Source organism: Phascolarctos cinereus, unplaced genomic scaffold (genome assembly GCF_003287225.1).
Source record: "Phascolarctos cinereus isolate Bilbo 61053 unplaced genomic scaffold, phaCin_HiC Scaffold_4;HRSCAF=312, whole genome shotgun sequence".
NCBI classification, from domain to species: Eukaryota; Metazoa; Chordata; class Mammalia; order Diprotodontia; family Phascolarctidae; genus Phascolarctos; species Phascolarctos cinereus.
In genome coordinates this window covers 667900427-667913683 of record NW_027555847.1, presented here as the reverse complement: position 1 = coordinate 667913683, position 13257 = coordinate 667900427, and the positions used below count along the sequence as shown (strand labels likewise).

General features: G+C 43.4%; 1 protein-coding gene across 4 annotated transcripts in view; it reads left to right on the top strand.

Annotated features, from left to right (window-relative positions):
* Positions 1 to 272: 272 nt before the first annotated feature.
* TM6SF2 (transmembrane 6 superfamily member 2) overlaps positions 273 to 13257 on the top strand; it is a 28244-nt gene continuing 15259 nt past the window's right edge. For 3 of the 4 annotated variants that reach the window (XR_013486421.1, XM_020969357.2, XM_020969356.2), the window contains exon 1: positions 278 to 712. Coding sequence is in view for 3 of the 4 variants with exons in the window: in XM_020969357.2 (XP_020825016.1) it covers positions 618 to 712 (95 nt within the window). In the remaining variant the exon portion in view is untranslated. Of the gene's footprint in view, positions 713 to 13257 lie in introns of all 4 variants that reach the window. The other variant, XM_020969358.2, reaches the window with a different exon arrangement.

The window sequence follows — 13257 nt, the reverse complement described above, 5'->3', positions numbered from 1 at the left end:
TGGGGAAGGGGTTTCCAGGTGGGGTGAATGGCCTATTTGTTTTGGCCTGGGAAGGCGTGGCCAAACCTGTCCTCAAGATTATTTCGGACAGGTCGTATAGTCATAGACTCCGTTTCCCTGGTATACCTAAATTGTGTGTGGTGGAGGAGGCCAGGGCCGCGACTGGGAGGAGGGTGGGTGTGGCTGTGAGAATAGAGGTCACAGCCCCTTTAAAGGCCGGCGGAGATGTCGAAACCTTGGGTGGAGAGGGAGGGATCGAGGACGGCTGGAGAAGAGCGTCAGTGACCTTTGCATGGGGCTGGGCCACCTGATGGCTGGCGTCGGGGTCTCGGGCCTGAAGCGTTAAGCTGCGAAGCAGACAGCCCAGGGAAGAGCCAATTCCTTACGATAGCCGGCGGATCCACCTGAGCCCGGGCCAGACGTCGGGCCAGACCGGGCAGGAGCCCGCGGACAAGGACGAGACAGCCGGCTAGCGGATAGGACAGGCGAGCACTGGAGAAGGCGCTTCGGATCCGACCGGACCGGACCGGACCTGACCGCCCCGGACCGCCCCGATCCGCATCTGGCCAGGTGGCATCTACCTTCTGCCCCGCTGGCATCAAAACCCCTCCGCAACCATGGAGCTCCCCGAACTCTCCGGAAAGGTCGTCGCTTTCTCCCTTACCGCCTTACCTGTCTGCTACGCTTTGAACCACCTCTCTGAGCTTTCCCAGTGAGTGCTGGGCACGGAAGGGGGTAGGGAGGGGAGTAAGGAGGGCGAAGAAGAACCCTGGCTCACCTCACAGTGTGATTAAGAGGGAATTTTTTTTTAAGGGGAGGGGCGGCGGCTCAGTGGAGGCCAGTGCCAGGGCTGTGGGGGATTTAATCGCTTCAGGAGATTGGCCTTCATTAAGTGTAGGCCACAAGGCTCTGGGAGCTATTGCTTTTTCCAATCTACTTCCCCCATGGCCACCCCCAGGCCCCGTCTCCAAGTGCTAGAGTGTTGGTGGGAGGTAGGAGATTCATTCCCTTTCCCTTTTTCCAAAAGAGCCTAGCTAAATTAACAAGATTAGGAGTTTCTCCTTTGAGGCTGAAGGAGCTGAGAAGCAGACTGAGGCAATTTCTGATGACCCATGCTGGTCAGAGAAACAGACCTATGAGGACGCACCTTGGGTGGCCAGTTGGTACAGTTGGTGGGACAATTTAAAGTCCCACTGAAGCTCCTTCCCAGTACTACCAACCAATGACTGACAGCCATTGTCACCGAGCTCCTGCATTTGCCTGGTCCTGTGTTAGTCTGGATAGGAGATATGATCCCTGCCTTCTGGGATTCATGGAATGGTTAAAGACTGGATGCATTACACACTTCCAATACTTGGGGAACAACACAGGGTGGGCTGACTAAATGCAAAGTTGATAATCAAGAGACAAGATTCATGATAAAGATACCATCCTGTGAGTGTTACATGGGGTAATCTTTGCAAGATTACCAGTGTGCGATAATCTTGCCAAATTACAGATCATCTCAGGCCTCACTCAGCTTCCTCCTCTGTAAATTAAGGGGCTCCTTACTCCAGCTTTGACAACCATTGACACATTTTTACTCTCTGACAGAATTGTTGCTGTTTTTCTGGACTCCTGGAACACACTACCCTCTTCCTTCCTCCTTAATACAGTACAATTTCCCATTTTACAGTAGTTATATTTTAAATGAAGTTTCCCTGGATGGATTTTTGAGGGGCACCTTAATGACTGAAGGTAGATTCCTTCTGGCAATCCCATTCCATTGTATGATGACATTAACTAGCTGTATGATCTTGAAGAAGTCACTCTGTCTTTGGTCTTCAGTTTCCTCCTCTGTTTACTGCTTCATAGATTTAGAGGTGGAAGGCAATCTAGTCCAACCCTCTCCTTTATGAGGAAACTGAGGCCCAGAGAAGTTGAAATTTCCCCTTATTTCAGAATCAGGATTTGTACCCCATGCCTCTGACTCAAAAGACTCTTTTTCTCTGTCCTTTAATGATGCTGGGGGTAGGGGGTGTTTGAGCTAGATGATTTCTATCATCCATCCTATCTTTGCCATGATTCCAATGATTGGCCTTATTCCTATTATTTATTGTGTTGTTTGTTTCAGTCATAAATAGTTATATATAAAGTATTTACTGAGTAGATGAGCAGCTAGGTGGTGCAGTGAATAGAGTACTGGGCCTGGAGTCAGGAAGACTCATCTTCTGGCCTCAGTCACTTACCAGCTGTGTGACCCAGGGCAAGTCACTTAATTCTGTTTGCCTCAGTTTCCTCATCTGTAAAATGAGCTGGAGAAGAAAATGGCAAACTAGTCCAGCATCTTTGCCAAGAAAACTCCAAGTGGGGACAAAAAGCATCTGAAATGACTGAACAACAACAAAAACAACAACAATTTTGGGATGTATGGAGTGTGCAGGGAGGACTAGTAACTCTGGTGTGAGGTGTTACCAAGCCCTTTTCAGGGCTACTCATCTACCCTTGATGTCTACCTTCTCTCAGTTCTCATCTGGGGCTCCAAGAAGCTGTAGCATGCACAGCAGCCACATGCATCCCAGTAAACCATGTTGGCAGATGGGACAAACCAGTTTTCACCTTTCAGTGAATTAGGGGGATGTCTACCCCAAGCTTGTGAAGACTTCCCCCAGTGGAATGGGTGGATGAAAACAGTTTGTTACAAAGGCCATGAAGGCAGCTGAAGTAGGTGCTGTGGAGTGCTTAGAGCTTGGTCAGACGTTGAAGATGCCAGTCATCTGGACTTCTGTCCTGCCACTGGACTTCAATATTGGACTCTGGAAAAGAGACTGAGGCCAATGACTCTGTGCAGCTCTGCCTCACTTTAATCCAATTCTCAAGCAGGTGAAGACATCACCCCATGATATCAGGGACTTTTTTCAAAAGTGAAGAATGAGTAACAACAGTAACTGAGTAAATGGGAAAGCTCTAGCAGGAGGGAGACCTGAAAAAGCCTCTTGTGGGAAAGAAGGTGGGATTTGGGCTGAGTATTGAAAAAAACCTGGAAAATAAAGAGGCTTCAGCCTCTAGGAGGAAGAGCATGCCAGATAGGGGGGATAGCCAGTACAAAAACATGTAGATTGGAGATTGAATATCTGTTCCAGGAACGAATAAGCCAATGTAGCTTAGATCATAGAGCGTGAGATTATGGTGTAGTGGGAGGGTGGTCTCAGAGTCATTAAATCCTGGATTAATGTCCTACCTTTGACATGTACAATCTCTGTGACTCTGGGCAAGTCATTTAATCTCTTAGCACCCCAGACAACTCTCTCTCAAACTACAAGCCTCATAGTGGTTCCCTCTCTGTGTTGCATTGATGGAGAGAATTTCCTTACATCAGAAGGGAATTCCCTACATCAGTGAAATCACAGGTCTAATAGGAAAAAAAAAGTTAACAGAGGAAAGGAAAACATACAGACTCAGAAATAATAGCAAGCAAAGGTAATTAGATGTGTGTAGAAAAAGAAATCTGGTCTCAGATTTGGGGACTAATCTAAACTGTATTATCTAACTATAGATGCTCAGGCCTATTTTAACTTCTGACTCCCTGCCAGCCTCAACATGGAGTAGCATCTTCCTACCTCGGCACCTCTATCACACATATTTAACTGTTAGAAAGAGTACTTACTGGATTTGAAGTCAGAAGACCTGGGTTCATATCCCTGCTCTGCTATTTACTATTCACTTGAAGGGTAGTTTGGTGGCATAAAGATACCAGATTAGACTTCCTGGTGTCCACCTGCATTCCTCAAGGATAACGGATTTCCTTGAGGAAAGACTAGAATGGTGATTAGCAGAAGAATCTCTGAATTTCTAAACTTAACTCAGCTGAATTTCTGAGCTAAGTTAGGAGATAAAAAAACATGACTTATAGGCAGTTACGGGACAAAATCAATGAATTGTAAATAAGATCAATTTTTTAAAAAAGAATCTATCTGATCATTTCACTTCCTTTCAAACATTGCCATTTCTATAGAGTACACCCCATGCTCGCTGTCATCCAGGTTCATGGCCTCAGTCATCCTCAACTCTTCATTGTCTCACACTCTACATTTCTTGCCAATTCTGCAACATCTCTTGCATCCCAGTTCCTTTATTTCTTTTTTAAATTGAATTTATTTTTTCCATGAACAAAAATAAATGTTCTCTCCTTCCCATCCTACCCCACTAAAAAAAGAAAAAAAGGAAAGGAAAATCCTAGTAACAAATGTGCACAGCCAAGCAAAACAAATTCCCACATTGGCCATATCTGGGGAAAAAACAAAACAAAACAACAAAAGAAAAACCATGTGCTTCTTTCTGTAGTCTTGAGTCTATCACCTCTCTGTTAGGAGCTTGCTACCATGTTCCCAGGCCTCTTCTTTCCACTCAAAGGGTTACCACCCTAGTTCAGGCCATCATCACTTCTCAACCAGACTATTTCAATAGCCTCTTATTTGCTTTTCCTGCCCCAGTCAGTCTCACACACAGCTATCAAAGGAATTTTCCTAAAGTGGAGGTCTGACCATGTCACTCCCTCCTCAATAAACTCCACTAGTTCCCTATTGCCTCTAAGATCAAATAGAGATTCCTCTCTGGCATTTCAAGCCCTTTACAACCTGACCCTACCTACTTTTCTAAGCTTATTTTAAATTTCTTCCCTTCTCACACTCTTTAGTCCAGCAATACTGGCTTTCTGACACATGATATGCTCCATCTCCTGACAGACCTTTGCTCTGGCTGTCTCCCACTCCTATATTACATCGTCATCTCTGTGCCTTAAAATCCTTAATTGTCTTTAAGAGTCAGCTCAAGCTCTTCCCTTAACATGAAATCCTTTCTTACCCCGCCCCTCAGGTGCTAATGCTTCCTCCCCTAAAAGACTTTGAATCTATTTTATACATACTTATGTATGTTGTCTCTCCCCCACAGAATGTATGCTCCTACAGGAAAAGGACTGCTTCTCTTTGTCTTTGGGTCCCCAAAGCCTAACAAAGTGCCTAATACACATTAGGTGCTTAATAAATGCTTATTTGATTAACTGATTGAACATGGAAGACTGGACAGGCAGATCACTTTCCTCACCATCCCCCACAATAATTCTCACCTTTCTTCAGTTTCTTTCTGTTAGAAATGCCCTCCTTCTCCCTTTCCTATCTAAACCCGATATGATTCTCAAGATCCAGCTTAAGTTTCATGCCCAGCAAGTTCTGTCTGACTTTTCCAGCCTCTTCTGGTCTGTTGGCTGACCCTCCTTCCCCCTCCCCCCAGCAATTAAATATGAGCCACAGTGCTTAAGCTATAGCTTAAGTCTGTGTTAGTCTCTGTTCTTATGGATGCCTTATCTACCCAGACACATGGTAAACTCCCAAAGGTAGGACCTGAATTGTCTTCTCTTGAATATCCTCATGCATCCTGACATGGAGCCAGACATATAGAGTAGAGGTAGGAGAGTTTTTATGTGAAAAAACTTGTCACTGGCCTAGGAAATCAGGCCACTGGGTGACCTTAGGCAAATCACTTTACCTTCTCTTAGCCTCTGTTTCCCAAACTTTGAAAACAACGGGGTCAGATTCAATCTCTCTGAGGTCCCTTTTAGATCTAACATGCTGTATTCCTGGGACAGTCACACTTTTCTCCACCTGTTTTCTCTGGACTCTGAACCCCCTGGCATAGAGGCCTCCCCCTGCCCCCACCACCCATGGGAGCATGTCACATTCTGCTGGGTTTGAGTTTCAGGTAGGTCAGGAGGAAGACAGGCAGTCATCAGATGGAGCGGTCTGCACGTTTGTGACAGTCCTTGATAACCTCATCCAAGGTCAAGCCTGTACACAAAATGGGCCCCACAATCCTCTCTTTACTGTTTACTCACAGATTGTAGAATGTTAATACCAGAAGGGACCTTTGTGCAGAGAGACTAGAAGGGTCATAGGAATTAGGATTGGAAGGTACCTTCAAGATCATCTAGTCTAATCCTTTGATTTTTCAGATGAGGAAACTGAGGTCCAGAGAAAGAAAATAACTTGCCCAAAGTCATATAAATAGTAAGTAGCAGAACTGAGATTTGAATACAGATGTTCTGATTATAAATCAAATGATGTCATAGCTGGAAGGTACTTAGAGCATAAAATGTCAGAGCAGGAAGAAACCATGTGTCCACCCAATGCTTAGGAGGGAGGGGTACTTTAAGGCCAAGGAAGGATGCAACCAAATCCTAACTCCTTTACATTTTTCTTGACCCTTAACCTCCCCACCCCATGAATATTAAAAGTGGAAAGGTGGGTTGGGGTCAGGTTATGAAAGTCTGCTTTGGAATGTGCCTCCAGCAAACCCTTACCTCTCTCTGCCTTCAGTTTCTCTATGGAAAATGAAAGAGATGCCCCTTGGTGGATAAGGAAGGGAAGATATGAGGAGAAAAGGGAGAGAGGCTTTGGAGAATCAAAGTTATGTCTTAATTACCCTTGAGGAAAGCTATAAAAGACATTTCTGTACAGTAATGGGTAGGAGGTCAGTTTGCATGACCTGTCAGGTTCTTTGCATCTTTTACGCCTACTTGTCTGTCCTCTTGGTTCAACATCCTCTGAGCTATGTGTGACATTCGATGACATTCCTGCTCCGGGTCATCTGCCTTCTGCCCCAGGTCCCAGATAATCTGAAACCTCTGCTTCTAACTCCATTACAGACGTCTGCCATCTGTTAGGGAGGATGTATACCAGTTGGGACTCCTTTAGATTAAAGCTTTTTTCTTTCCTCAGGACCATAGTTAGAAAAAAAAGACAACGTCCTTACACAACTCATACTTGCTAAAACAAGTATGAAGCTGGAGGTAGTCACCCAACTGTGCTGACTGGGTCTGTTACAATTTGTGACATCTCATCTCAATGAAGTTCAGTCTCTAGAAGGCAGTCCTTTTATTCATAATCGATACTCTCCCACACTCTCCATTGTAGATGTTCCAGACCTTTTCTTCCGTCCTCAAGTCCCATCCACTCCCCACCCCTCTCAGCAGCAGATCTCTCCTCATACTTTATTCAGAAGATAAAGACCATTCACCTTGAGCTCTCTCTTCTCTTCCACGCTACATCTCAAAACCTGGTCCTTTCTTTACCAATCTCCACAGGAAAATTAGCCCTACAGTCATTTCCTTTCTCATCATCAGTCTCTTCTTAAATGCCAGCTACTGCATCCCTGCAGTCTACAAACCAACCTGAGTCCTTTAAAAAAGCTTCACTTGACCCTACATCCCTTCAAGCTATCATCTTCTGTTTCTCTTTCCTTTCATGGCCAAGTTCCTAGAAACAGACATCCTCAGTACTTGCCTTCACTTTCTTTCTTCTTACTTGTTTCTCAGCCCCTTGTAGTCTGGCTTCCAAGCTTATCACTTAACTGAAATGGCCCTTTCCAAGGGGCCTCTTCAAAGTCTCTTAAATGCCAAATACAATGGCATTTTCTTCATCTTTATCCTTCCTGACATCTCTGCAAAACTGGATAATATTGACTCTGGGTCTTCTCCTCCCAGTTGGACCAATTCTTCTGTCCCATTTACTGGATCTTCTTCACTAACTGTGGGTGTTACCCAAGGCACTGCCCTGAATCCGCTTTTCTTTTCACACTTTTTACAGTCTCACTTGGTGAATTCATCAGTTTCCATAGGTTCAATGGTCATACCTATGAAGATGACTCTGATATCTTTTAATACATGTCTAGTCCCTCCATTGAGCTCCAACTGTCTGTTGGACATTTTTAACTGGATGTCCCGTAGGCATCTCAAACTAAATGTACTCAAAAAGAACTCATATTTCCCCAGGAAACATATCCTCTTCCAAAATTTCTCTTTTTTTCCCCTTAGGCAATTGGGGTTAAGTGACCTGCCCAGGGTCACACAGCTAGTAAGAGTGTTTGGTCTGAGGCCGGATTTGAACTCAGGTCTGCCTGACTTCAGGGCCAGTGCTACCTAGCTGCCCCCCAGAATTTCTTAACACTATCAAAGACACCGTTGTCTTTCCAGTTATCCAGGTTCACAACCTCAGAGCCATTCTTGACTCCTCATCCTCCTTCTTCCTCACTCTACATAGCGAATCCGTTGCTAGTTATTAGATCAGCCCCTCTCTCATATTCTTCCCCTTTTCTACATTCACACAGCCACCACTCTGGTGCAGGCTCAGCAAGGCTCACCTGGACTGTTTCCTAACTGGTCTCCTTGGCTTAAGTCTCCCCCTGCTCCAATCCATCTTCCACAGGATTGTCAGAGTAATTTTTCCTAAAGCACAGGTCTGACTGGGTGACTCCCTTGTTCAAACTGCAGTGGCTCCCTATTACCTCTAGGATCAACTTAAAAAAATCTGCTGGCATTTAAAGCTCTTCACAACCTGGCCCCTACCTACCCTTACATATTATTCCCTAGTACCTTCCCCTTGGAAACTGTCTTGTTTCTCTCATATCTACATCTTGTATGTGAATAGTTATTTACATGCTGTCTTCCATGTCAGAATGAAAGTTCCAGGGACTGTTTTTACCTTTCTTAGTATCGCCTGTGTTTAACAAGGTGCCTGGCACACAGTAGGCACTTAATAAATGCTTATTGATTGACAGCCCTCTCTTCTTGGGTCCGCTCCTCTCTCTGTATTTTTCTTTGTATTTCCTTAAATGAATACATACATAGACATAGACCTGAATTCAAATCTTGACCTAGTCGCTAACCAGTTGTATGACCCTGGGCAAGTCATTTAACCTCTGTATACCTCAATTTCCTCAACTGCAAAATGGAGATAATAATAGCACCTACTGCACAAGGTTGCTGTGAGGATAAAATGGATAGTATTTTTAAAATACTTTGCAAACCTTAAAGCACTAAATGAATGCTATCTAACTATCTACATCCTTTCTTGTTAGACGGTAAATTCCTTGTGAGCAGGGACTGTTCCGGTTTTGTCGTAGCGTCCTTGGCAGCTACCACAGTGCCTGACTGACCCATTGTGTTATTGTTACTTAGTTGTTTTTCAGTCGTGTCCAACTCTCCATCAGGGAGAGTTTTCTGAAGAAATATAATGAGTTCTTTTTGAATATATTTAGTTTGAGATGCCTATGAGGCAATCTTGTTAAAAATGTCCAACAGGCAATTGGAGCTCAATGGAGGGACTACATCTGTATTAAAAGATCTCAGAGTCATATTCATGGGTAAGATCATTGAACCTATGGAAATACATTCATATTGAACCTATTTTCACATTAGTCAAGTTGTAAAGAAGAAGTAGAACCCCATTTGGGGTTTTCTTGGCAAAGATACTGGAGTGGTTTGCCATCTCCTTCTCCAGCTCCTTTGACAGATGAGGAAACTGAGACAAACAGGGTTAAGTGAATTGCCCAGGGTCACACAGCTACTGAATGTCTGAGGCTAGTTTTGAACTTAGGGAGATGAGTCTTTCTAACTTCAGGCCTGGTACTCTATCCACTGACATATAGTAGGTGCTTAATAAATGTTGGTTGATTGACGATCGGCATCAGATCCAGATAAATTCAGAAAAGAGAAGAGAAAAATGTGAAGTGACATATTTTTAAGGAAGACTGGTCAGGACAAGACTTGGTGACTGATTAGATGGGGGAAGGGGTGATGGATAGGGAAGAGTCAAAAAGAATAATGTTACCAAGCATTTATATAGCTCTTTAAAGTTTGCAAAGTGGAGGCGGAGCCAAGATGGCGGAGTGAGAGCAGTGACTTACTTGAGCTCTCCCCTGAACTCCTCCAAATACCCATAAAAAATGGCTCTAAACAAATTCTAAAGCAGCAGAACCCACAAAAAGACAGAGTGAAACAAATTTCCAGCCCAAGACAGCCTGGATGGTTGATCAGAAAGGTATATCGCACTGGGCTGGGGGAGGGGCGCAGTTTGGCGTGGGCACACAGGCTGCAGTGAACCTGGAGCAGGCCTCAGAGGACTGAATCTCAGGCAGCTGTGGCAGTTTCCAGACTTCTCAACCCACAAATGCCAAAGACAACTTAGAAGGTCAGTGGGAAAAGTCTGTTTCTGCGGTGAGAGAGAAGCTAGGTTTCAGTCCCCCAGATCCCGAGTGTGGCCCAGGGCAGCGGCTGCTTCCTGACATTCCGGCCCACAGACTGAGGGGGAATTGAGTGGCTGATCAGAGGGGGATTGCAGGGATCTCTCTGCTGGTGCAGGATTCTCTTGCTTTGCCCGTACTTGGATTGGGGTAACAGTTCTGAAGGGTGGTGCTGGGGCAAGAAGGAGCGCTGGCATGGTGGAGCTTGTAGTGGTGGTGCAGAGAAAATCCTCCTCACAGTTCCAAGACAGAAAAGAAGGCTTGTGGTCACTCATAGACCAGAGCACAGGCCAGGAAAGGAGTAAACACCTCGACCCTTATCATACCACCTTGGAAGAACTGAAAATTTTCAGGTCCCTACAAGTATCTCTGAAAACAGCTGTACAAACCCCTGAAGCTTGGGGCAGTACATTCTCCACATTGGAAGCAGACCTCTACCTTAATAAAGAGTTTATAAATCACGTAATTGGCTGGGATCATGAGCAAACCTCACAAGAAGTATCAGACCATAGAATCTTTTTTGGTAACAAAGAAGATCAAAACATACAACCAGAAGACAACAAAGTCAAAGCTCCTACATCCAAAGCCTGCAAGAAAAATATGAGTCAGTCCCAGATCTTGGAACAGCTCAAGAAGGATTTTGAGAAGCAGGTAAGAGAAGTAGAGGAAAAACTGGGAAGAGAAATGAGAATGATGCAAGAAAATCATGGAAAACAAGTCAACAGCTTGCTAAAGGAGACCCAAAAATACTGAAGAAAATAACACCTTAAAAAATAGCCTAACCCAAATGGCAAAAGAGGTCCAAAAAGCCAATGAGGAAGAAGAATGCCCTAAAAAGCAAAACTGGCCAAATGGAAAAGGAAGTCCAAAAGCTTACTGAAGAAAATACTTCCTTAAAAATTAGAATAGAGCAATTGGAAGCTAGTGACTTTATGAGAAATCAAGACACTGTAAAACAAATCCAAAAGAATGAAAAATTAGAAAACAATGTGAAATATCTCATTGGAAAAAACAACTGACCTGGAAAATAGATCCAGAGAGAATTTAAAAATTATTGGACTATCTGAAAGCCATGATCAAAAAAAAGAGCCTAGACATCATCTTTCAAGAAATTATCAAGGAAAACTGCCCTGATATTTAGAACCAGAGGGCAAAATAGAAATTGAAAGAATCCACGATCTCCTCCTGAAAGAGATCCCCAAAGGAAAACTCCTAGGAATATTGTAGCCAAATTCCAGAGTTCCCAGGTCAAGGAGAAAATATTACAAGCAGCCAGAAAGAAACAATTCAAGTATTGTGGAAACACAATCAGGATAACACAAGATTTAGCAGCTTCTACATTAAGGACGCAGGGCATGGAATATAATATTCAGGAGGGCAAAGGAGATAGGATTACAACCAAGAATCACCTACCCAGCAAAACTGAGTATAATCCTTCAGGGGAAAAAATGGTCATTCAGTGAAATAGAGGACTTTCAAGCATTCTTGATGAAAAGACCAGAGCTGAATAGAAAATTTGACTTTCAAATACAAGACTCAAGTGGAACATGAAGAGGTAAACAGGAAAGAGAAATCATAAGAGACTTATTAAGGTTGAACTGTTTACATTCCTGCATGGAAAGATGATATTTATAACTCATGAGACCTTTGTCAGTATTAGGGTAGTTGGAGGGAAAAATTATATATATGTAGATAGATAGATAGATAGATAGATAGATAGAGGGCACAGGGTGAGTTGAAGATGAAGGGGTCATATCTGGAGAATAAAATTAAGGGATGAGAGAGGATTATACTGGAGAAGAGAAAGGGAGAGGTAGAATGGGGTAAATTATCTCACAAAAAAACAAAACAGAAAAGAAAAGGCTCTTACAGTGGAGGGGAAACAGGGAAGGTGAGAGGGAATGAGTGAATCTTATTCTCATAGGATTTGGCTTAAGGAGGGAATAACATACACAGTCAATTGGGTATGGAAATCTGTCTTACCCTACAGGAAAATGGGGGAGAAGGGGAAAGAGAGCAGGGGATGATAGAGAGGAGGGCAGATTGGGAAAGGGGTAATCAGAAGCAAATACTTCTGAGGAGGGACAGGGTCAAAAGAAAGAATAGAATAAATTTCAGGGAGAGGGATAGGATTAAGAGAAATAGAGTTAGTTTTTCACAACATGAATACTATGGAAGTATTTTGTGTAACTGCACATGTATAACCTATATTGAGTTGCTTCCCTTTTCAATGAGAGTGGGTGGGGAGGGAGGAAGGGAGAAAATTTGGAACCCAAAGTTTTAAAAACACATGTTTAAAAAAAATGTTTTCACATGCAACTGGGAAATAAGAAATACAAGAAATGGGGTACAGAAATCTGTCCTGCCCTACAGGAAAGTAGAAGGGGAAGACGATAAGAGAAGGGGGGCAGAGATAGAAGGGAGGGCAGACTAGGGGAAGAAATATTCAGAATGCATACCATCTTGGGGCAGGGGAGGGGCTAGATGGGGTGAAAATTTGGAACTCAAAATCTTGTGGAAGTAAATGTTGAAAACTAAAAATAAAATTAAAAAAATATATATCTAAAAAAAAAGTTTGCAAAGTTCTTTCAGAGGAGTAAGCATTTATATAACATCTACTATGTACCATGCACTGTGCTAAGCTCTTTACAAACATTATCTCATTTTATCCTCGCAACAACCCTGGGAGGTAGGTGCTATTATTATCCTCATTTTATAGTTGAGGAGACTGAGGCAAAGGTCTTGCTCAGTCACAAAGCTAGTAAGTTTCTGAGGCTGGATTTGAATCCAGGTCTTCCTGACCCTAGGCCTAGCATTCCAACTAGTTGCCTCTGCAAGGAGCAGAAATAGAGAGATTGGGAATGATGATGGATTTGACAGTAAAAGGCTGAGTTCAGTTTGGAACATGTTGAACTTGAGGCCCCAGCAGAACTCACAGATGGAGATGTCTAGCTGGAAATCAGAAAGACATCTGGGACTAGAGCTCAGTCAGTGGAGAAGTTGGAGATGGAGAGTTGGTAATGGATGAAAGACTTTATATGCACTTTTAAAAATTTTTATTTTTCAACATTCACTTCCATAAAATTTTGAGTTCCAAATTTTCTCCCCATCTGTCCCCTCCTCCCCCCAAGACAGCATGCAGTTTGATATAGGTTCTACATATACATCCATATTGAACTTATTTTTACCTTAGTCAAGTTGTAA